We start from the raw sequence: 25,372 nt of genomic DNA, 5'->3' as shown, positions 1-25,372 counted from the left end.
TGGCCTACATTTGTTTCTTAGCATGTTTTCCAAATACTACTTTGTTTTCTCACATCTCATCGTCCTGACCGTTTGAAATTTCCTTGAGTGGGGGTCATGACTTATGCATCATTTAAAACTGTTTATGAAGTGCCTGGGTGGCTTAGTCAGTTGAGTGTCTGACTCTTGATTTCGGCTCAGGTCATGGAATCATGATTTTGTGGGTTCGAGCCCTGCATTGCTTAGGATTCTCTCTCTTTCTCTCTCTGCCCCTCCCCTGCTTGCACTCTCTCTGTCTCTCAAAATAAATAAACTTTTAAAAATTAAGAATGAAGGAAGGAAAAGAAAAGAAAGAGGGAAGAAAAAAGAAAGAGAAGAGAAAGAAGGAAATAAAAGAAAGAAAAATGTTTCTATTCATTTTACCCCCACAACCACCCTTACGTGAAGGCATCATTTTGCTAACCACAGGACCTTGCCAGTAACTCCAAATAATAGCCTTAATTAAGCATCATAGTTTGAAAGAAAGCTTCTGATACACATTCTCTTTCTTGTTTATCTCATGCTTATTTTACAGATGTGATGGTAGAAACTCAGAAAAGTTAAATAACTTGATCAGTATCACAAAGCTAGGAGGTTTCTGATCCGTGCATAGAACTCAGGCCTTTTAGCCCTGGATTGGATGCCTTTTCCACTCCACCACACTGATATAGGTGTTAATTAACTGCTTGTTGACTGAGTACATGAAATTGTACCAAAACTACTACCCTCTACAAACCGCACCCCCAACATACATACCATCAGTATGTGCCTATGTCTTATTGGATTGGATCGGCTTCTGATATGGCTGCACCCTTCAAGCTATAGGCCGGAACCACAGATAACATGAGGGTAAAAATAGCCTTTAGAGGAACAAAGATTTGAGAAATAAGGTGTTCAGAATGATGTTTTAACAGTCAAGATACAGCCTTCACTTTCTTGGATAAAGATTTTTAGAAATGCAGGGAAATTTTGGTGTCAATCTCAGCTTGATGGTTTCTGAGCTGATCTCCCCCCACCTCCATACCTGTAGGAGACCGAGAGCTGAAAAAGCAAACTCAATCTTCAGTCAAGAGCTGAAAAAGCAAACTAACTCAATCTGTTAGTTGTAGCTTCCTTCTCTTATCTGTTTCCCCTTTGTTATTCTCAAGTCTTAAGGAAAGATGTGGTTAGAGGGTCTAGTCTGATCTCCATTGTGCAGTAGAAAATTAGAAAAATGTCATTACAAGTCCCTGCACATCCAGTGTTATTAGTGGGAAGTTGTGCCCTGAAGGCACTAGTGATTGAGGCAGAAAATTTAGGGATATGCCATCCAGGCATCTAATTTCCTTATGTGGAGATTCTCATTTACATTGCCAACCATGGGGTGACAGTGGGTTTCCTTTCCAAAAGAACTATGTTACACAGAAGGGAAATAGAGGATAAATCCTGAAGAGTAGATATGCTGGCTATTTGGGAAGAACAGTCTTCATTCAAGATAATCTTTTAATTCATTTTTATTATGTTATGTCTTATAAACAATAAAAATTAGGAAGAAATACAGCATCCAGAAGACAACTACCAGGATTCCAGAGATAATGGGTATCCTTTTAACTTATTTCACTTTGGGATAGCCAAGTGTTGGTGTCTGAATACTCTGTTTTTTACAGAGAAAAAGAGAAGATTCTTTTCTTCTGCTCTGCTCAAATTTCATAGTAAGTCCATCAAATATTTATATAATTAATATATGCCAGGTACTGTACAAGGCTCTGGAGATAAAATTGTGAATAATTCCATCATTGTCCCTGACATCACTTCAAGCCATCAAAAGTCCAGTGCTAGGATAGGAAGTCTAAAGCATTTTGTTGGGACACATAGTGGAAATGCCTAATTCTGTCCTATGGGTCAGGATAGGCTGTTCAGAGATACTATGTTTTTAAGCTGAAGACTGTGAGTGCAGCCTGGTGAAAGGGAAGGGGGAAGAGGACAAGAGTTTTTTTTGGCACAGTTGTAGAATGTGTAAAAGCCCAGAAAGGGGTGAGGGAGAGAATGATACAAAGAAATGAAAGGAATTTGACTGGAGCATTACATTTTTCTATCATAAACTGTGAAAATAGCTAGTGGTTCCTTAAATTACATAATAGAGAAGTAGGTTCAAAGAACATTGTTCCAATAATAATATATGCTCAGATATGTTCAACTCTTAGAAAGCAGAAGACTTTACCATTCAGATAATCTTCTAGATAGTTTTCATTATATCTATATTATATCTTTATTTTGCATTTGGGTTGTGTTGCTTTTGTCTTTTAAGCAAGACAGTATGAATACTAGTAATGCCTCACATTTTAAAATTAAGCACTGGCTTATTTTCTTAGCCACATTTAAAGCTGAAAATGAGGGGTGCCTGGGTGGTTCAGTTGGTTAAGTGTCTGACTTTAGCTCAGGTCATGATCTCGTGGTTCATGGACTCGAGCCCCGCATTGGGCTCTGCACTGATGGTGTAGAGCCTGCTTGGGATTCTCTCTCCCCCTCTCTCTCTACCCCTGTCCTCTCTCTTTCTCTCTCAAAATAAATAAATAAACTTTAAAAATAAATAAATAAAAACAAAAACTGAGAACGACAGATACCTAAGAAGACATCTAACCAAAGGCATGCAGGACAGCTATACCAAAACTATAAAACATTGCTGAAAAAAAAAATTAAAGTAGACTTAGGGAGGGATATACCATGTTCATGGATTAGAAGACTCTGTCAGTACTCTCTAAACTGATCTATAGGTTAAATGAAACACTGATCTCAATCCCAACAGGAAATTCACAGGGTGATAATAAACTTATATGTAGTAATACAAAGGACATAGAATAGCCCAGGTGATCTTAAGAACAAATCTGGAGGACTTAAATTCCTAGATATTTAGACTTACTGTAGATATTAAGACTTACTGTAAAGCTACAGTAATTAAGAGAGTGTGGCATTAACTAATGAATAATCCTGTAGAACAGTGGAACAGACTAGATGGTCTGCAAACAAACACACACAGAGAGTTCTCTGATTTATGTCAAAAGCATTACTGTCATTCATTGGAGGAAATCATAATCTTTTTAATAAGTGATGCTGGGTCAATTGGATATCCATATGGAAAACAATTAACTTGACCTTTATTGCATATCATACACAAAAATTAATGAGAGATAAATCATAGTGTTAAAGTCCGAAGGTAAAACAATAAGTCTTTAAGAACAAAAAACATAGGTGAATATCTGAATGACCTTGGAACAGGCAAAGAGCTCTTAAACAGAAAGCACTAACTACAAAAGAAAATAATAAATTGCACCTTATCAAAATTAAGAAAGTCTGTTCATTAAAAGAACACTGAGGAAAGATAAGATCTACAGAGTGGAAGAAGATATTTGCAATACATATTCAAAAGGCAACTTGTATTCAGAATATCTAAAGTTCTACAAAAGAAAAATACTGACCACCTAATTAAGAAATGGGGAAAATATATGAACAGACACTTGATAAAAGATCTCAACATTGCTAATATAGATATGCAAAAGTACTTAACATTATTAGCCATAAGAGAATAATAATGAAAGGTACCAAATGGTTAAAATTAAGTAAGACTGACAATCACAAATGTTCATGAGACATGGAGCCACTAGAATTATTGTACAATGATTGTGGGAGTGTAAACTAAAAGAACTACTTTGGAAAACTGTTTAGTATTATCTGTTAAAAATATATACTTCTAGGCATATATCCAAGGAAAATAAGTGTCCCTGTGAACGTGTACAAAAATGTTCATAGTAGTAGTATTTTTAATAGCCCCTAAATGAAAAGAAACCAGATGTCCATGAACAATAGCATGGATAAATTAATTCAGTAGGATACTATACAGAAATGAAAAATAACTACTACTGCAGTGCAATAATATGAATGAATCTCATGAGCATGATGTTGAGTGAAAGAGACGATGCATCACAGAGTATTTAGTATATGATTTCACTGATATGATTTCAAAATCAGACAAAATGAATCAATTGTGAGAGAGGTCAGAATATATAAAATAATGGTTCTATTTTTGAGGAGATAATAATGGAGTGGAACACAATAGAGTCTACTGGAGTGCTGAAAATATTCTGTATATTGATCCAGGTGGTGGCTATGTATGAAGTGAAAACATATTTTAAAGCATATGGAGGTATGCTTTAAGGTGCTGTAATATAAGCTATACCTCAATAAAACAGTAAAGAGTAATATAAGCTATACCTCAATAAAACAGTTAAAAAATAGTCTGAGAAGAGAAAGGGAGGAATAGAGTCATTGAGCATACATTAAAGAAATCACGGACTAAAATGAGTTTTAGTGGTATAATTATTTAGAAGCACTTTTAAAAGAAAAGGACTGTTTTACTGGTGGTATCTTTTTTGCTTACATCTTCAACTATCTAATTTCCTCAACATTTTAAGCATATATCCTCCAGCCCTAAATATCAAGAGACCTCTTCTATACAGAAATATTAAAAATGGTGTGCCTGGGTTACTCATTAAGTTAAGTGTCTAACTCTTGATTTCAGCTCAGGTCATGATCTCACAGTTTGTGGGGTTGAGCCCTGCATTAGGCTCCATGCTGAGCATGGGATTCTTTCTCTATCCTCTCTCTCTCTTCCTCCCCCACTCAAGCATGTGTGCTCTCTCTCTCTCTGTCTCTCTCTCAAAAATAAATAAACTTAAAAAATTATTTAAAAAATATAAAAAATTACTATTTCCCTTTCAAGAAAAAGTATAATTAGCATTTAGGATTTAGTTTGAGGAACTTGGGCTAAGAGCCTGAGAAGTTCACCAAAGAGTCATCTAGGACTTCTCAGTTTTAATGATAAAAGGAAACACCAAAGAATTTTCCAGCACTTTCACTCTTTTCAAGTTTACCCCACCATACTTATCTTCTCCACTGTTGCTGTACAACATTTCTTTAAAAATTCAGTAGTATTAGTGTATATGTGCCACCAAAGTGAGCACAAAAATTCAGTAGCGTTAAAATGAATTTTTGAACACTTTAGTAATCGTCTTATATTATTAATGACATTCTTGTTGGTGATCACAATAGTAATGGAATTAGCAAATCTTTGGATAAGTGACAGTTGTCTCTGGAAGTGTTAGACTTTAAACGTATTTCCGACCTTATGTCTAGCATCTTGTCATTTAACTCTTCTTATTCCCTATATTACATAGACTAGGCTAGGCTATGGTACATAATTCCATGGCTTAAACCAACCAAAATTTTGTTTTGCTGCTTTTGCTCACCAGATAGTCCTGGGCAGGTGTCCAGGTGGATGAAATGGCTCTCTTCCAAGAAGTTATTCAGGGCCCAGGCTGACAACAGCTTTGTAATTTTTAAAGCATGCTTCCCAGCGTTCCCTAGATGTAGACATCTCAGTTATCCTGAAAGGAAACAGAGCATGCAGGAACATGTGTAGAAAGGCTTTATGGGCCGAGTCTGGAATGGTGTGTTACTTCTACTCATATTCCATTGGAAAGAACTTTGTCTCATGGCCACACCTATCTTCAGGGGAGTCTGGAAAATATAGAAGAGTATATGGATTTTGGTAGGCAGCTAGCAGCCTCAGTCACCAAAGCACTTACTTGGTCATCATACTGAAAATCTAAAATGTTCTCAGGCCTATAATGACAAAGGGAAAAATCACTGACACAAAATGTTAACGGATTGGGTGTGTACAAAGAACATAAAACCCACATTTTCCAGAACAGCTGATACAGAGCAAATTGGAATGACTTAATTTCCAGCAGGAAGGAGCACAGAAATGCTACAGAAATATGTTGAATCTGTACACAGAAAATGTTTTAAAGATTCAGACTAATGGGAAATCAAAGGAGTTGGAACAGCTTCTTTCTTGGCATACAATTACTGTGGCAGTGTTGTCTTCTAAAAAAAAGATCACAACAAGTGACAGAATGTCCATCTATAAAAGTAGACTGTGAAAATAGAAGCCATGGATCCAAAGTGATGGTATGTATTACTAGGCACCAGGTTAAAAACTTTTGACTAGGGTTTTTATTTTTTATTTTTTTATTTATTTTTTTATTTTATTTATTTTATTTTTTATTTTTGGGACAGAGAGAGACAGAGCATGAACAGGGGAGGGGCAGAGAGAGAGGGAGACACAGAATCGGAAACAGGCTCCAGGCTCTGAGCCATCAGCCCAGAGCCTGACGCGGGGCTCGAACTCCCAGACTGCGAGATCGTGACCTGGCTGAAGTCGGACGCTTAACCGACTGCGCCACCCAGGCGCTCCTTGACTAGGGTTTTTAGCTCTTACTGTCAGTACTGGGATGATGAAATAAGATAGGGCCCCTACCACAAGCTCCCTGGAAAATAATGGAAGACAGTCAATTAAAGTAACAGTGACTATGCAGTGTGATAAGCGTGAGATCATAGAAGTGTGTAACAGAGTGGTGTAAAAGAGGAACGTCTGCATTCAGACTTGGGGACTTAAGTGTGCTTCCTGGAAGAAATAGCACAAGCTAAGAGTTTTGAAGGAACAACGAAGGGGAAAAAAATTGACATCAAGGGGAATAACATATGAAAAGGAAGAGGGTGCAACCCCTTTATGATTTGGGAGATTGCACTGGGAGAAAAGAATGAGAGAGACAGAGACCAAGAGGCAAAAGATGAAAGTGAAGTGGTCCAAGGCCAGATCATGAGGGGAGTATGTGCAAGTTACAGAGTCCGGATTCAGCCTCACTGTCTGAGGAGCCAGTGAAGGCATGGTCATGCTTCAGTCTTTTTAGATATTCTTGAACATCCAGATCCACCACACTTTGGAAATCAAGGGTAGCAAAATGGATCCGTAAAGGGAGAGGCCTGAACGTTTCGTTTCCCCCATTCAGTCTATTCAGGACCCACTGTGGAGTAAATAAACACAGTGCTACAAGCAAGGTAATTTTCAGCCAGTCAGTTCACTGTTAATTTATCAGTTGATTTGTGTTTATGAGTATGATTACATGCTGAATGACCATCAGTAAGCATCGTAAAAATACATTGTAATATAAAGTACAAACAAGTTTAGCTTGGGCAGCCAAGAGACACGGTATATTCCCCAACCTTTCACATGGTACATAAACAAGAATAAATGTTAAAAAAAAAAAGAAAGAAAAAGAAAAGGAATGGTGAAATATTTTTAAAACTACAATAAAGTATAAGAAATACCAATGGAAAAAAAAGGCTAGTATTGTAGCCTTTTACTATCTCCTGAAATGTGTGCTTCTCAGATAAGAGAGAAATTGATAAAGCGGGTGCCCTGGGCTCAGTCTTGTGACCCAAGTTAATACTTCCACTAATGACCTGAAAGAGGAAGCGAAACCAGTTGGTTACATTTTCTGATGACAGCATTGCTTTCTTAAGTTAAAAACAGAAAGCGGAAAAAAAAAAATTCACCAGCTGAGCAAACATTAAGAATGTTGGGACAGTGTGATAGCTGGCTAAATTAATCTGGAATGTATCTGCATATTGTAAACTACATGGTTGTGAATAATTTTAACTGTGTATCAACCAAGGGCTTGAAAACAGACGACCTTTTGCTCTTTGAGCCTACGTCAGTAGATACTTGCATAGTGAGCAATGGTTTGAATTTTAAAACAGGAAGCCAGAATCACAAACTTTTAACATATTAGAGCATTTTTATGTAACGAGTAGACAGGTAATAAAGAGAAAGAGTGGTAAATGAAGTGCTGACACCTCCATTTTGGGTAATGTCCAGCTGCTCTCGCAGGTTTGAGATTTGCTTCAATGGGAAAGCAACGTGATTTGGTGGAATGAACATAGATTTTCACATCCTGCCCTTCCCCTGGTAATCAGGTTGGCTTGGTCAAGTTACCTAGTGGTTCTGAAACCCAGTTTCGTTCTCTGTGAAACAGAAACGAAACTATGGTATAGGAGTGTTGCGAAAATCCAATAAGGGTATGTACCTGTATGTTATTTCACCTACTCAGTAAATGGTGGTGGTACTGGTGAGGAAGAAAGATAGTGTCTTGGAAAACTAAGAGTAATTCAGCAAACAGAGAGCATGCTGTGCTCTCTTGAAGAGCACTATTATAGAATGGGAAAGCAGGGACTGATTTGTTCACTCATTCTGGTATCCTCTCTCCATTCAGTGTTTTGCATACCTGCTGCCTGGAGACACATAGCCTTAGCCTCCTGAAATTAAATAGTGTGTAGCTTTCACCCTTGTGAAGTTTATAGTCCAGAGGGTAGCTGGGCATACATGGGAGCACGTCACACTTAGCACAGTTCTGTGCCATAAGGGTATTTACAAAGTGACTGACTACAGAGAGGAAAAACTGCTAACTCTGATGAGAAGCCTTACAGGAAAATGTTCTCAGAGAAAGAAAACCTTTGAGTAGAAACTTAAAAAGCTGAGTGAGAGTTACCATGTGGACCTCAAGGGGAGGGCTTTCTAGGCAGAAGAATTGTGCAGAAGTGTGGAAGTAGGTTTGGCACGGTGTAGCTGGAGAATAGAAGCTTAGTTTGCCTGGAGCATATGGTGCCTGGGAGGTGTTGTGGGAGGGGTCAGAGGTAGGCTGCAGAGTGTGGGTGCAGAGTCTGTATGTCACCCAAGAGGAGACAACCTCCAACTCAGACCAGGTGCTGACCATTCTACTTACCTGCTGTTTCGTTTTAGGCAAATCATTTTATACCTCCATTTTCTCTTCTATAAAAATAAGGATAATTTTGCCTATCTTGAAGAACTGTCGTATGAAACACTTGTAGAACACTGTCCTCCATGAGTGTTCACTTTTTCTTCCTTCTCCTTACCCAGTTTGGAACACATAGTTAGGTATAATAAAGGAAAGTTAAAACTCTCTTACCTGGATACTCAAAAGACAGTGGGCTGTGGTATGGACCCCCACTTCCCCTGAATCATCATTAAGATCATTATTTGATTAAAGTATTCATCCACCACAATACTTTATACATTCCTAGGAAATTACCCTGACACTTTCTTTGGTGTGTTCCCCTCTTCTGGTTGACTTTTGCATTGATGATCAGAACATGTTATATGCCTGAACTTCTGAAGAGCAAGCAGAACAGGGGAGAAATTTGGAGTTATTTCCATTAGTATCTGAAAATTAACATCTGAATGAGGGTCACATGCCATATTTGTATACATGAATTGAGATTATGTCAGCACTGTGTGTGCCTTGTCCTGATTACACAGATGGATCCAGAACTCTTGTCTTGAATAAACAGTTTTCATTCATCTAAAGGGAATGTTAGCTGAAAGATTCAATTCAGTCTATAAATTCAGCAGTAACATAGCTGAAAAACCTCAAAATTACCACTATGTATTTATTATTGCTGAATTGTTAAAGTTCAAAATGTATGTTTAGGAGGAAATGAAGTAAAATGACGTACATCTTCCTTGTTTTTGACAAAAGACTGGTAGGTAACTATCATAGGCATACCGTTAAACATGTATAGATTCTTTTCTCTTTTTCCTCTCCTTTTTCTTCTTTGTTTCTTTGTTTGACTGCAATCTTCCCTCTCTCAAATGAACCTACTTCCCTCCCTCCTTGAGTTAGGCTGAGAGTTAGCTTGGATGACCCATTCCATCCCCCTCCACAGTTTGCCACCACACCCTGCACATTTTTTCCAGCCTCTCACTCCTGCCCTACCTGCTTTCATTAGCTGTGGTGCTGAGCTTGGCAAGCCCAGGATTTGATCCCTTCCTTTTGTCTTCCAGACTGTGGGAGTGCTTTCTCCAATGCCATGTTTAACCACCTTGTGTCTCTACTTCCTTGTATTAGTGGAGCATGCCTCTTTCTCTGGACTTGTTCTAAAACATCTCTCTCTCTCTCTCTCTCTCTCTCTCTCTCTCTATCCCTCTCTCTCTCATTTTTCAGTATTTTTCTCCTGGTATGTATGTATGTATGTATTTATTTATTTTTTAGTTTTGAGAGACAGAGAGACAGAGCATGAGTGGGGAAGGGGCAGAGCTAGAGGGACACAAAGAATCCAAAGCAAGCTCCAGGCTCTGAGCTGTCAGCACAGAGCCCAATGCGGGGCTTGAACTCACGAACTGTGGGATCATGACCTGAGCCAATGTGAGACACTTAACTGACTGACCCACCCAGGTGCCCCATTTTCTCCTGGTATTTAGAGGTAATTCTGTGAAGTATGGTGTTAGAATCATGTTGGGAAGTGTGGAAGTGTTTGTTTCCTGTCTTGAGGGAAAATCCCAAACTACAGTTGTGTGTGTGTGTGTGTGTGTGTGGGGGGGGGGGGGAGAGAGAGAGAGAGAGAGAGAGAGAGAGAGAGGGAGGGAGGGAGAGAGAAGCATAGAGCCTGCTTGGAATTCTTTGTCTATCTGCCACTCCCCTGCTCACACTGTCTCTCAAAATAAATAAATAAACTTTAAAAAGTACATCTTGGGAGGAAAGAAGAGATTCAAGAAGTAAGGATGGTGACAGGAGACCTAAAATTTGGAATGCTTTCGGGTTTATGACACATTCTAGTAACGACAATACTGTTGTGAGTGTGTGTTCACATGAGGAGCTAGCCCCACTCTTGGGAACAGATGATTTAATATACTACATATTCCTTCTTTGTTAATAAATTTGAGTGGTTCAACAATGAGTAACTCTCAGGTCATCCTGTTACAGCATGGTTGGATAGGAAAGGCAGGATAAATGTTTGGTTCTTCATCAAAATATTGAGTTGGCTCACTTGGCATTTTTTACAGGTGACCCATGAAGCCTTTTGGTTTTCAGTTTATTTGTTCATTTCTGGTTTTTAAATATCATTATGAACTCCTATTGAATATATTTGATATGTTTGCATTGTTGTCAATATTACTTCATTTATATTCAAATTGTCTTATCTTTAGTTAGTGAGAGCCTCTTCAGGTTGACTCTTGGGTCCTTTTGACATGATCATGGTAGCGGTCTAACTTGTTCTCTTGTGCAACAAAATGTTCCCAGATCATCTTCTGTATTGTCTGCCCTAGCCCAATATCAGCCATTTTGACAAGGATCCCTGGTTATTGTAAGAGAAACGTGGTAGTTAGAGACCATGATCTGGGTGCTAGGGATGCTTTGCTTCTGAGCTAGCCATTATTTTTATGCTTTTACTGTGGATAGAACTAGAAAATATATTTTTGGTTAATTTGATCTTAAGAATGAAAGCAGAGAAAGCAGAACTACTAAACATCTCTTGTACTTTCATTGACATTAAGGGAAATGGTACTAAAACTGGAAAGGATAGAAAGTCACTCTTAAGGAAAACTTGAAGTTCAGTCTATAAGAGTGGCTAATTATGTATTAGATGATTTAAATACAGTTTTATGGATTATGAATTAATGTAGCCAAGCACAGAAATAATGCTTGTAAGTTTTGAGAAATCAGAGATGCCATAAATTATGTGTCCTATTGTAAAAGGCAATGTTAAAAATTCAAAAATTCAGTAGTGTAAATTACACTCTGATTCTTAATCAAATTTAGAATTGGTTACAATATAAATGGTTTTAAAGACTTAGAAAAAATTTGGGATTATTCTGAAGTAGAATGGATTCACTTTAACATCAGACTAATGCCATTTCATCTTACTGATAATATTTTGTAAGTCTCATATCATTCTCCATAGATAAAATGAATAAAAATGAGTTAGAGATTGGCTTTTAAAAAAAAGACTAAACTAGGACTAGTCTCAGGGCCCACTTTAAAAGTAAGGATATAGATAGGTTAAGAGTAAAAGGATAAATTAATATCACCTACAAATCCTAATCAGAAGAAATCTGAATTGGCTGTATTAATTTGGATAAAATAGACTTCAGAACAAGAACTTTTATCCGGAATTAATATAATCTTGACTATGTATGGTAATCTGAGGAACAGAAGTCAACTTAAAATCAGTAAATGTAATTTGCTGTGTGAAAAGACCAAAAACAAGCTATATGATCATCTCAGTGGCACCAGAAAAAGCATTTGATAAAATCCAATATCCATTTCTGATAAAAATTTTCAGCAAACTAGGAATAGAATGTTTCCTATCTGATAATGGGACTATATGAAAAAGGTACCAGCTAATATCATACTTAATTTTGAAAGACTAAACACTTCCCCTCCTACAATTAGGAGCAAGGCAAGTATGTTTGCTCAAACCAGCTTCTATTCAGCATTATCATAACTAGTATAATAAGGCAAAAAAAAAGTAAATAAAGACATACAAATTGGAAAGGAAGAAGGAAAGCTATCTATAATCCTGGACAACATGATATATGTACACAGATCCATAGCCCTATCTATCTATCTATCTATCTATCTACCTACCTACCTACCTACCTAGAGAGGAAATCCTAAAGAATCTTAAAAAAAAAAAAAGCTTTTAAAACTAATAATTGAGGGGTGCCTGGGTGGCTCAGTTGGTTAAGAATCCGACTTCATTCAGCTCAGGTCATGATCTCACAGTTCGTGAGTTCAAGCCCTGTGTCAGGCTCTGTACTGACAGCTCAGAGCCTAGAGCCTGCTTCAGATTCTGTGTCTTCCTCTCTCTCTGCCTCTCCTCTGCTTATGCTCTGTCTGTCTCTCTCCCTCTATCTCTGTCTCTCTCTCTCTCTCTCTCTCAAAAATAAACATTAAAAAAATTAAAACTAATAATTGAATTTAACAAGGTCATAGGATACAATATCAAGTTAAAAAATTAACTATATTTCTAGTAATGAGAAATTTGAACTTGAAATTTATATTTTTATAGAATCAAAAAATATGAACTACTTTGTAATAAATTTAATAAAATGTGTAATACCTGTGCACTAACATCAGCAAAATACTAGGAGAATTTTAAAAGACCCAGTAAATGGAAAGATATGCCATGTTTCTCAGTCTGAAGGTATTAAGATGTCAATTCCAAGTAAATCTGTAGCTACAGTGCAATCCTATCAATATCATGAAGGGTTTTTTGAATAAATTGAGAAACTATCCCTAAGATATATATAGAAATATGAAGAACTTGGAATAACCAAAACAAAAAGAAAAAAGATCATAGAATTTATACTAACTAACTGGAAGTCTCATTATAAAGCTATGGTAATCAACACAGTGTGGTATTGGTACAAGGATAGACACATAGATAAAAATAATACAATGGAAAATTCAGAAATGGATCCACACATATAATGGCTTATTGATTTTTGCCAAAATGTGCAGGCAAAATCATGGACAATTGGATAATTTTTCAACAAATGGTGCTGGAACAACTGGATAGCCACTTCTGGGGAAAACAAAGAATCAACACCCCTACCTCACACCATCTCTGGATATTAACTTCATAAGGGGCACTTGGGTGGCTCAGTCAGTTGAGTGGCCAACTCTTGATTTCAGCTCAGGTCATGATCTCATGGTTCATGGGTTCAAGCCCTTTATCAGGCTCCACACTAACAGCATGGAGCCTCTCTGCCCTCCCCCCACCTTCTCTCTCTCTCTCTCAAAATAAATGAAAAAAAAAATTTAAACCAAGAAAGAAATTAACTTGAAATTGATTACATATCTAAATGTAACAGCTAAAAATATATAATTTCCAGAAGAAAAAGCACAGGAAAAGTATCTTTGTGATGCTGGGTTAGGGAATGATTTGGTAAGACACAAAAAACAGAAACTGTTAAAAACAACAACAACAACCACCTGGTAAATTAGATATAATCAAAATTAAAACCCTTTTCTCTTCAAATAGCACTATTAAGCAAATGAAAGGGTTATTGTGAGGATCATTTTGTAATGTATAAAAATATTAGATCAGTGTGAAATATACATGAATAGGATATGGTATATCCACTATATTTCAATAAAACAAAATTTTTTAAAAACCTGAGAAGACAAAAAAAATGAAAAGCAAGTTAAACATTTGAAGAAAATGTTTTCAAGCTTAGGTCTGATAATGGATTTATATTTAGAGCATATGAGGAACTCATAACTCAGATAAACCTAATTTTTTAAAATAGGCAAAAGATTTGAATAGAATAAGCACATTATGAAAGATATGTGATTGGCAAATAAGAAATTAAAAGAATTTCAACATCTTTAGTCATTAGAGAAATGCAAATTAAAATCATAATGACTATGACTACACATCCATTAGAATGGCTAGAACTTAAAAGATTGAAAATACCAAGTGTTAATGAGGATATGGAGCAAATCGAACTTGGATTCATTGTTGGCTGGAATGCAAAATGATATAGTTATTTTGGAAAACAGTTTGGCAATTTTTTATAAAATTAAGCACATAGTTACTAAAAGAGTCAGCCTTCCTACTCCTAGATATTTGCCCAAGAGAAATGAAAAACATGTCCATACACAGACTTGTGCTTAAATGTTTATAACACTTTTATTCAAAATAGCCAAACCCAAATGATATACAAATTACATCATATCCATATAATTGAACAGTACTCAGAAATAAGAAAGAACAAATTGCTAATATATGCAACAACATTGATCTCAAAGGAATTATGTTGAGTGAAAGAATCCAGCCACAAAAAGACTAGACTACATTGTATTATTCCACTGATATGAAATTCTGGTTCCAAGTGCAAATATCCTTTAAAAAGGGTTCTGATTCATACAGTTTGAATCAGATGCCTTTTCCTGAATCAGCCAACCATAATGTCTTATGATTGACTCAACTTGGGTTAAGATGGCCATCCCCAGGCCAGTCAGTGGGAGTGGAAAGACGCCCCATAAAAGGATATACTCATTTAAACCACATGATTAAAGAGAAGGAAGATACTTCAAAATGGGTTGAGGATTTTGTTGAGCGAAGACCAAAAAATAGATGGCTCCTGGGTCTGCAGTTGGCTGCCCACACACATGCATGGTGCACACAGTCACTTACACATACATCCATGCATAATACAATGTCAGAATTGCTCTTGCCACCAGTGGATAAATATATGATGCAACCAATGATACAGTAAAGTGATTCAGGAAGGTGTTTGATTATCTGCCCCTCAAGAGGTCTTGGTTCATTGACCAGAAAAAAATATCTTCTTTTAATGAAGCTAAATATGTGTCTTTTGTTCTCCAGTGACTTCAGATGGGCTAGACTTTTCTTGTGGCATCGTACTAAAAGCCAAAAGAAATAGTTGGCATATTCTGTGATCTTGATATTTTCCCCTGGATATAAGATTACTACCTCAGAGGAAAATAGGATGAACAAATCAGTTTAATGAGGGCGGGGTGTTGAGAGCTGGTTGGGAAAGAAACCAAGAATTTTGATGTGGTGTGAGGTGTCCATGAGAAGCTGATGTGAGTAGAAACATATGGTGGAAAGACAAGTTAGACAATGATACTGGTTTTGGGGTGGTTAGATACGTAGGAGTCATCCTCCACACCCCAACATCTAATACTTCACTAGGTCCTGTATGTTTTACCTCCTAAATATCTCTGGAGTCAGAGCATTTTTTTCCCATATCAGTATTCCCACCCAAGTCTAAAGCTGCCGTCATCTCCCCCCTTGACTCTAAATCCATTCTCATCTACTCTTCCCTTCCTCCAGTGCATCCCCACATTATAACTGATGGACTTTTCAAACTGAAAATAAAATTCTATCTCTCCCATGCGTAAAGACCTCTAATGTTTTTACATGGCTTCTAGGATAAAAATTAAAATCCTAAGCATATGCCTCCAAGGCCTCTGCTCTGGGATGTGCCCCAACCAACCTCTTGTGCTTCATCTCATTACCACCCCTCTACTTGCCTTAGCAACCCAGCTACACTGCCCTTCTGGACCTGCCTTATTGCCCCCTACCCCCACCCCAGGGCCTTTGCACATGCTTCTCTCTCTGCTGGAGTATTCTTTTCTTGCACGGTTAATCATGTTCAGTCATTCTGAATAGAATTTGAGCACCACTTTCTTGGAGAATATTCTCTTGGTCAGTTTCCTTGGTAAATCGTTCTTGTGGATCAGTGTGGCTTTCTTTCTGAGCACCTCATTCGCTTTGATGTTATGCCCTCACTGATGTGAAAATGCCCCCTGGACTGTCAGCTCCATGAGGGCAGAGATCCCTGTGTTTTACTCACTGCTACCAGCATATAGAAGATACTGAGTGAATATTTGCTGAATGAGTGAATGCATGGATGGTGGCAGGCAGGGCCCTTTCCTGGAAGAAAATGTAAAAGAGTAGGATTATAGTTTTACTCTATTTGTTTTTAAAGGAAAGAAAACACTTAGAAAAAATTTAAAAACCGCTCTCAAATTATTTGGTCATGGAGTAATATTAAGACCTTTCCCACTGGATGGGGAAGTTGGATTGAAATAAGAGGATGAATAGCTTTGGCTTCACCATATGTAGTTCAAGTTGGGGCTAAGAGGTAGAATTTCAGGTTAGGAGAAATAAGTGCAGAGAAGTGCCCTGTAGTTTTGGCACTCCAAGACATTGCTCCTTTCTCTGGTAAATTGAATCTCTGCAGCCTGGGGAGGGCAGGACTCACACGGAAGGGAGTTTAATATGCATGATCATTTCCTAGAGCTTAGAGAATAAGAGGAGAAAGGTGGGGCAATAGCAATAAAGTTAAGAAATAAACAAAGGGTACATTTATATGACTGAAGATCTATTTTTTTAAAAACCTTGAAAACCACCCGAGCTCCTCAAGATGTTTATGTAATTGAATATAATTTATCTGGGATTGAAAGGAATAATAATCAAAACATTTTTCACTTAAGTGCGTCTGGAGGCATATGAAATTAGACTCTTGATAGTGGCCTCTGCTTGGAGTGTGTCCTCAGTGCTTTGTCCTCGGGCTGCAGCAGACTGGAAATGTGTTTTAGAGAGTAGGCATGGAGCACAAAATATTAAATGAACTTTACCATATTCAGAATGCCCAACAGGGTAACATCCTCCTTGTTTGGCAGGGAAAGGACTCAACATTTGGAAACTCAGCAGTGCATTAAGTATTTTAATAATCATTGTTGACACACAAAGCATATGGCCTTTCAGAACTCACTGGGTCAAGTGTTGAAGTCTTCTTCTAGGTTTCTAAAATTACTTTACAAAATTTAAACAAAATAAATTAGGGAACATTTCAGAGCATATTAATTCATGAGCTTTGTGTTATAAGCAGCTGAAGTTTTCTCTTAGGTTAAAAAAAATATCTACATGAAGGAAAAAGCAAAATCCACAGCCTCACAAAAAATTAATTTGAATTTCATTAGAAGATGTAGAACCTCTCCATTAGCAGGCCAGTCTTGTGGATACCTTGTATTTACTGTTTACTCCTATGTATGCTTTAAGACCAACGTCAGATATCTCCCCCTATCTCAGAAGCCTTTATTGTCTGCCTGCTTATCATTTATGTCAGTTATCTGTGGCCACAATAATGCAGTGAAATAAGCAATGCTATCATTCAGTGTCTTAAGACAATAAGCTTTTCTTATTGTTCACAAATCTGTGGATTAGGGCAGTTCTGGTCTCTGCTAATCTCACTCCTGAGTCTGGTTAGCTGTGGGGTAGGGAGGGCTTCTGCTGATCATGGCTGACCTCCCTCTCCCGTCTGCAGGTTAGCTAGCCAAAGGCTTATCTGCTGGGACAACTGGACTGTCCCCCTGTGTCTCTTGCATGCACAAGGCTCTCACATCCCTCCAGCTGGCTAGCCTAGGCATGCTCTCAGGTTGGCCTGGGTATATTCTCAAGGCCATCTCAGAGAAGCAAAAAGGTGGAAACATGCCAGCACTTTTTTTTCCAAGCTTCCAGTTTCATCACATTTGTTAACATCTCACTGGGCAAAGCAAGTCACGTGCCAAGCCCCAAGTCAGAGTGGGAGCAGCCCACTATGACTTTGTTGTTAAAAGGCAAAGGATGGGGATACCGGGAGACCAGTATTTGGGGCTTCTGTTTTTCTTTTTTTTTTTTTTAAGTTTATTTATTTTGAGAGAGAGAGGCAGGGGTGGGGGGCAGAGAGAGAGGGAGATAGAATTTCAAGCAGGTTCTGCACTGTCAGTGTAAAGTACGATGTGGGGCTCAAAACTCATGAGATTATGACCAGAGCTGAAGCCAAGAATTGAACACTTAACTGACTGAGCCACCAAGGCACCCCCAATATGGCTTTTTGACATCAACCTACTCTCCTGCTCCCCGCCACCCTCAGCATTAATCATTCCCTTATCTGTACTACCTCTGTGTTGTACTCTTCTTCTACCTTTGACTTTTCCCATTGTATTATTTTTTTTTAATTTTTTTAATGTTTATTTATTTTTGAGACAGAGAGAGACAGAGCATGAATGGGGGAGGGTCAGAGAGAGAGGAAGACACAGAATCTGAAGCAGGCTCCAGGCTCTGAGCTGTCAGCACAGAGCCCGACACGGGGCTCGAACTCACGGACAGTGAGATCATGACCTGAGCCGAAGTCGGACACTTAACCGACTGAGCCCCCCAGGCGCCCCCCATTGTATTATAATATAATTGTTAATTTGTCTTCTCTAAAAAAACTAGAGGGTCCTTATGCCTAAGTGCATTCATTTGTAAGTATTTATTCACTCATTGCCATGAATCTTCCTCCTTTACAGATGCCCCAGTGCCTAGCACTGGTCCTGACACATAATGGGTACTCACCAAATATGTGTGGAATGAATGCAGATGTGAAAGCTCATACCCATATTAATCTCCTTCCCTGTCAGAAGAAAAGGGTGAAGACAGATGCCTCCCAGGATCCCAGTTGAGGAGGGCTTGCCTGCCAGAGCAGCTGGTGAACCAGTGGGGGGCTTGCAGTGAGCACTTCAGCTACTGTGAAACATCTTCCTCTTCATACTTTCTCATACCTTCCCTGTAGAACTTGGGTGTTGCTTTTGCAGTCTCCTTATTCCTCTCAAAGGAAGGCAGGAAATCACTACTTTGAACTAATTCTAACTTTATTTTATAGTCAGTGCTCCCAAGTACCTTTGCCTAGAGTTTCTCCACTCTACAGTGGGGAATGACTGAGCTGCAGGATTTGTTTAAGCTCATGGTGTGGTCACTTTGAGAGGAGCTAGCTGGCTTCTTCTGTTCTCTGGTTTTCCAGCCCTATAGTCCAAAAATACAGAGGAATTCTTAGGGAAAGTTTTATACAGCTATATAGGACAGAAGACCCTATTCACATAGGGTATTAATTCTGTCAATATGTTGTTAAATGTATTGCCTCATTGTTTTCCAATTCCATATAATCTACAGGGAAAACTAGGGTTTTTCCTAGAGTCAAATTTTGAGCTTCTTGATTTTCCAGTGACTAGTGTAAGTTGCTTGAGAGGCAGAATAGCATGGCTTTGGAGTCAGGCAGGCTAATCTAGAACGGCAGCCTTGCTCATTAGTTACTTCCCCAGATGAATCCTCTTAATCCTTAGCAGTCAGAAAGGGTAATAACAGAGGCTAAGAGAGAATAGCTGGCATGTGGTGAGTGAATTGTATTAATTGTGAATTGTAGCTATTGTTAAATTGCCTCAATGGTCAAATTGTTACAAATGGTAACAATTGTATTGATTGTTGCTATTATTATATAATGCCCTATAATCTTATAAACTATGATTATAAGTAGAATTATCAGTGGTAAAAATTAATGTTTTATATCAAATAATCTTTATGGTTATTTTTGTTAAAAAAATAAAATCATTTCTAAAATAACAACCTTAAAGGTTATACTTTAAAATAATAACTTAAGTACTTTACCTTTTAAATAGCCTAGAAAATTTCTTCACTCAGTCACCAAATATGTATTCAGCACCTGCTTTGGTCCAGGTCACCAGGTACCAATCATGTAATGGTGATCATGTCAGACATCATCCTTGCTTCCTGGTATCCTGTGATGGAAGAACTATCACTAATGAGTCAGCATTACTCCCATAATGCAGTTACCTATCTGGTGTCTACAACTGCATGAATTACCTGAGATAAAGTGATATTTGGCAAGCTTTCCCTGGTTAAAATATAACCTTCCTCCTTCAGGTTGGAGGAAGGAGAAATTTTGACCTCACCATTCGTAAAGTAGCTGTATTATTTTTAAACCTTCTATTTTATTATCAAATTATGTGTAGAATAAACATTTCCAAATCTTTCCCTGACCTCATTCCCATTTTGAAATACCATATGGCTCAGGGACAGAGGGAAAATTGCTTACATACATACTCAGTAATAAAAACTTGAAAGTTTATCATTTTTTTAGATTATGTTACAATCCCCTTATGTGGTATCCTAGGTTGGATCTTGGAACAAAAAAAAAAAAAAAAAAAGGACATTGATGGAAAAGCTAGTTAGATCTGAATAACATCTATTGTTTAGTAGGATCGTGTCCATGTTGATTTCCTATTTTTAACAAATGTACTGTGTTATGTAAGATGTTAACATTAGGGAAGGTGAGTGAAAAATATTTGGGGAAGTGAGCTTCAAAGACCTATAGGAAAATGGTAATGTGGCAAAGGTTGTCCCCTTACCCCTCTGCATGTTTCCAGACGTCTCTCCACCACAGTCACTTTGTGAATGCTTTGAGAGGAGAGGAGTTTAAATTTTGACTGAGAAAAATATAACTAGGATGGTAAATCTGCTGTAAAATCATCATATGCAGTGCTGTTGTTGAGATCCTTTGCAGGTAAAGAATGGATGCTGTAGGATCTTCTCGCCTGCTTGGAACTTCCAAAGGTGTTTTCTTACGTGAAAGAGATAAGCCCACTCTTGGCTTTCCTCACTGGCAAAGTTTAACTACTTAAGAGTCTGAGTGGCTCAAAGGTTCCCTTTTACTTTCTAGGTACAAACACAAGTACGCCTTGCCAAAAAAAGCTTTGACAAATTGAAGATGGATGTGTGTCAAAAAGTGGATCTTCTTGGAGCAAGCAGATGCAATCTGTTGTCTCATATGCTAGCAACATACCAGGTAATGAAGTGATGTTAGTTACAATGAACCAAGAATGCTTTGAGGCTTAGGGGACAGAAAAATGGTGTCTGAGCTAAAAGTATGCTTCGGGCATTATGAAGTTCTAAATGTCTTGCTCATAATTTACTTTCCACACCTGTCCCTTCTAGTGGACTACAGTGTAATCAAAATAAATATTAGCTGTTTCCTGTACATACGCCATTTCCCACTTCCCTGATTTTACGTAGATGGTTCCTACCGCCTGAGTGCCTTTCTGCCCGTTTGTACCTTTCCATATTCCACTGTGTGTAATGTACCTCCTCCTATGTCACTCCGTGTTGTTGCCTAGAGTTCTCCTGGCACGGTCACTGACTCATCAGGTTGTCATAATTTAATGGACTTATTTTTGTCTCCTCCTAGCTTCTGAGTTCCTTCAGCATAGTACTTGTATCCAACAACAGTGGTATTAGACACCAGCTGAGTGTGGGAGGCCAAACTCTAGGTGTTGTAGGGAATATAAAAATTAATAAGATCAAATTCCCTGTCCTCAAGGAACTTGAAGTTTCAAAAGGAAATCAAAGATAGTACGTATAGTGTGACGATATTTTTTGTACTTCAAGGAGAGAACAGGAAGTGCTAAGTGAAATAAGTTCAACAAGATCCAATGAGGGTTTGAAGAGGGACAAATTGAATCAGTGGAAGGATCACAAAAGTAGATTGTTAACAATTAGCCCTGGGTTTTGGAGGATAGATCACATGGGACAAGTACAGAGAATGGAGAGGCTAATGTCCCAAATAGTGGAGCACCATTAGTCATGGCAGCGGTATTTGGGGGTACTGGGAAGCATTTAGTTTGGCTGAAATACAAGATTTAAAGAGGGGCATAATGGAAACAAGGCTGCAGAGATGAGTTGGAATCATATTTTGGAGGGTCTTGAAAGCCAGAGATGGGCACACTTCTCTGGGGCCTCTATGGCTAAAACTGCGCATTCAGAACGTTAATAGCTGTACTGTCTTTCCTTACAGACCACTCTGCTTCATTTTTGGGAGAAAACTTCTCACACTATGGCAGCCATCCATGAGAGCTTCAAAGGTTACCAACCATATGAATTCACTACGTTAAAGGTATGAAAGCTAAGAGAGGCTGTTAGAAAAACTTAGCAAAAGTAATGTTTACATCACAGACAGTGTCTGACCATTGGCAGCAATCATCATTATTCCAACAGACTCCCAATGTCCAAGAGATAACTGTGCCCTGTAGTATAGTCCTTTACTGCATCAATAAGTCACAACAGTACAAAAACACAGCTTGAACCTTGGGGTACATGTTACTGGGAGATGAATTGTGGGGACTGCTTTAAATGACTTGTTTGGTGCTGTTAAAGGAAAGATTGTACAGGTCTAGTATACTCCATTACTTTTTAATTATTCAAAGATGTTCCCTTGCAAATTATTTTTCTTTCCTCTCTTACTTCTGACAAATGTCATTTTATTCTGTGAGTACCATTCAGTACAGAATTAAATTTTCCCATAAGACTTACAGGAATATTTTTCATTCAAAAAAGCAACATTAAACTCAGTGATTTCTCAACTCAAAAGGGATATATGCAAAATGTCTGATTCTCAGTATTACAGCTGAGTGTGGGATCATTTTGGTTGATGAGAGAGAATGCACGTCAAGAAGGAAGTGATTTGGGTTCCAAGAGGATTTTAAGAAGGAGAAAACACCAGATTCTTTGTTGCCAGGTCATATCTTTGAAAGGAAAGGACCAGGAAAGAACTAGTTAAAGTTCACCTTGAAATTACCTTCCTGTTAATTTTTCAGGCAATTTGTAAATGACTTATCATCTTGCTTAAGAAAACATTAAAAAGCTTTTTTTTTTTTTTTGCTTTAAAATACCTTTGATTCTGAAATGTTTATAATGTCACTGCATCTAAAATGTATTAAGACAGAAACCTTTAAGACCATGGCCCTTTAAATGAAGGTTCCCAAGAGGAACCCAAGACAGTCCACTCACCTTGAGAGGCACCTGGCCTGACTCCAGACAGGACACCTGGCCAATGAAGTTTCTTCACAATACTCCTGTCAGCTGGGTTCATTTATTGGTACTTGGTGACATGCTGCATGGTAACCGGATTCAGAATGTGCCCATTTTTATTCTGTCAGGTGGACTCTAAGCCCTTGAGGGGAGGGACATTTCATTCCTCCCATAACCTCCTTTGTCTAGCTAAATGTTGTGCATCCAATGAACCCGAAGCCTTTCTTAGCACGTTGGCGATGTTACCATTGCTGCATTCCTGCCCCACCATTTACTACCACGTTCAGCACCTTACAAAGCCGCTGTCTTGACTGAGCCAGATCGATTAAAATCATTACAACTCACACTCTTCACATTTCTTATAGAGGCCTGAACAGAATCCTACAGTTTCTTCTTTAGTAAGGCAGAGAGACTTTCAGGCTTTAGGGTATGTATGTGCATCAGATTTTATTTCATAATAAGTTTGTCTTTGTAAGACAGTTGTGCACAACTCAGCTAGGTGGAAGATGGAATGATGCCTATCCCAAATGCGATTTAAAAGAAGTTCAGGTTTGAGTTAATTGCATATAAAGTACAATATGAAACTGATGCCACAAACATGGAGGATTCCTTTCTGGCCTCCTGTGCTGAGGAGAAGATGACTCTTTAATTGTTGCCGTGATATTTATCCTGCAGAGAGGATCAAGCTGATTATATTAGAGGATTTCTGGGCAGGGAATTTAGCGGAAGTTTGATGGCGGTGGTTCAGGACATAATTACAAATATTTTGGGCACATGACTATCCATTGCCTTTTACATCCCTAGAGTCATCCTTAAATTATGGTTTAAGTAGCAGTTTATGGTTTAATTATAATATAAACTCAGTAGAAATAATGTATCTGTTAAGGTATAATCTAATTATAGTAATATTAAGAATGTTAAGTGTCCAGCAATCAACCAAATAAACTGGGCTCTTACTACTTTTCTAGAATGCTATTCATCTAGGCTTTTCAGAGATGTTATATTAGAATCCCAAGCTAGTTGCTAATTATTTTATTTATATGGACTCAAACCTATGTAATAGAATCCTGTTATCACACAGCTCATTATTGCATACACAGAGGCATGTTACCTGTCATATTGTATGTCACAGAACAGGAAAATGAAAACCACTAATAGCGTATGTATTGCCATCAAGCATTAAGATATTACACGACTTACCAACCCTCTTGCACTCATATATATTTTTAAAAACATGCCTTGTATTTAAAAGATTTGCGGGGGGGGGGCACCTGAGTGCTCAGTAAGTTGAGTATCTGACTCTTGATTTAGGCTCAGGTCATGATCCCAGGGTCCTGGGATTGAGCTCAGCACTCAGCGTGCAGCCTGCTTAGGTTCTCTCTCTCTTCTCCTCTGCCCTTCTCCTCTGCCTGTGCTTGCTCTCTCTCTCTCTCTCTCTCTCTCTCTCTCTCTCTCTCTCTCTTTCTCTCTCTCTCTCAAATAAAAAAAAATAGATTCTTTCTTTCTCTCCCTCTATCTCTACCCCTCCCGTTCATGCTGTCTCTCTCTCTCTCTCAAAAAAAAAAATAAAAATTATAAAAAATTACTAAAAAGGGTGGACACCTGGTGGCTCAGTTGGTTAAGCATCTGACTCTTGATTTTGGCTCAGGTCATGATCTGACAGTTCCTAAGTTCAAGCCCTGTGTTGGGCTCTGCCAGTGCAGAGCCTGCTTGGGATTCTTTCTCTCTCTCCTTCTCATTCTCCCTGTCCCTCCCCTGCTTGTCATGCACTCTCTTTCTCTCTTTCTCAAAATAAATAAACATTTAAAAAATTATAAAAATAAATAGCTAAATGAATAAGTAATTTTGATTTGATTAAGTCATTTTCAATGTATGTAATTTTCTTCTGAATGACACTATATTGATAATGGATTATTTTGGAATTTAAATAAATATTTTCATGTTTTATTTGTTCTCTGGATTTACCTAAGCAAATAGCCCCTGAAATGCCTTTTGGGACTCTGGCTGGAAGGAAAACATTGTCTTTGGAGAGGTTTGCCAAGCTCTGTTAATGAAAAGCAACCCATTTGTTTTCTTTGCTGCAGGGTGTATTCTGAGTGTTGGTAATTGTGCCACTGCAGCTGTATTTCCTGACTGTTAGTTTTATGCTTGATGAAGGATGATAATTAATGTGTTAAACACTCGATGCATCCTGTTTGGAGGGAAGAGTCTTTTGCTGCAGAATTACAGGGATATAACTCATGGCCCAGAAGTTTATTTCTAATGAAGCTTTCTCTAGAAAATATGTATATTTCTTTCCCAATATAATTTTATTATAAAACTGAATTGAATCTCCACCTCATATCCCAGTGACTATTTTGACATTTCGTGAATATTTTGTGGTAATGTTTTATGTGTCAACTATTGCTTTTTTATTCAGGCCTCATACGGTTCCATTAATTCTACTTTTATTGACATA

General features: G+C 38.0%; 1 protein-coding gene across 22 annotated transcripts in view; it reads left to right on the top strand.

The window, feature by feature from the left end:
• ICA1 (islet cell autoantigen 1) overlaps positions 1-25,372 on the top strand; it is a 150,366-nt gene that overhangs the window by 87,817 nt on the left and 37,177 nt on the right. For all 22 annotated transcript variants that reach the window (XM_023250396.2, XM_023250381.2, XM_023250393.2 and 19 more), the window contains 2 exons: positions 20,771-20,896; positions 21,902-22,000. In XM_023250396.2, the coding sequence (XP_023106164.1) occupies positions 20,771-20,896; positions 21,902-22,000 (225 nt within the window). The remainder of the gene's footprint in view (positions 1-20,770; positions 20,897-21,901; positions 22,001-25,372) is intronic.

The sequence above is a fragment of the Felis catus genome, chromosome A2 (assembly GCF_018350175.1).
Source record: "Felis catus isolate Fca126 chromosome A2, F.catus_Fca126_mat1.0, whole genome shotgun sequence".
Classification (NCBI taxonomy): domain Eukaryota; kingdom Metazoa; phylum Chordata; class Mammalia; order Carnivora; family Felidae; genus Felis; species Felis catus.
The sequence above is the reverse complement of the archived record's forward strand: the minus strand, read 5'-3'. Positions and strand labels throughout refer to the sequence as shown.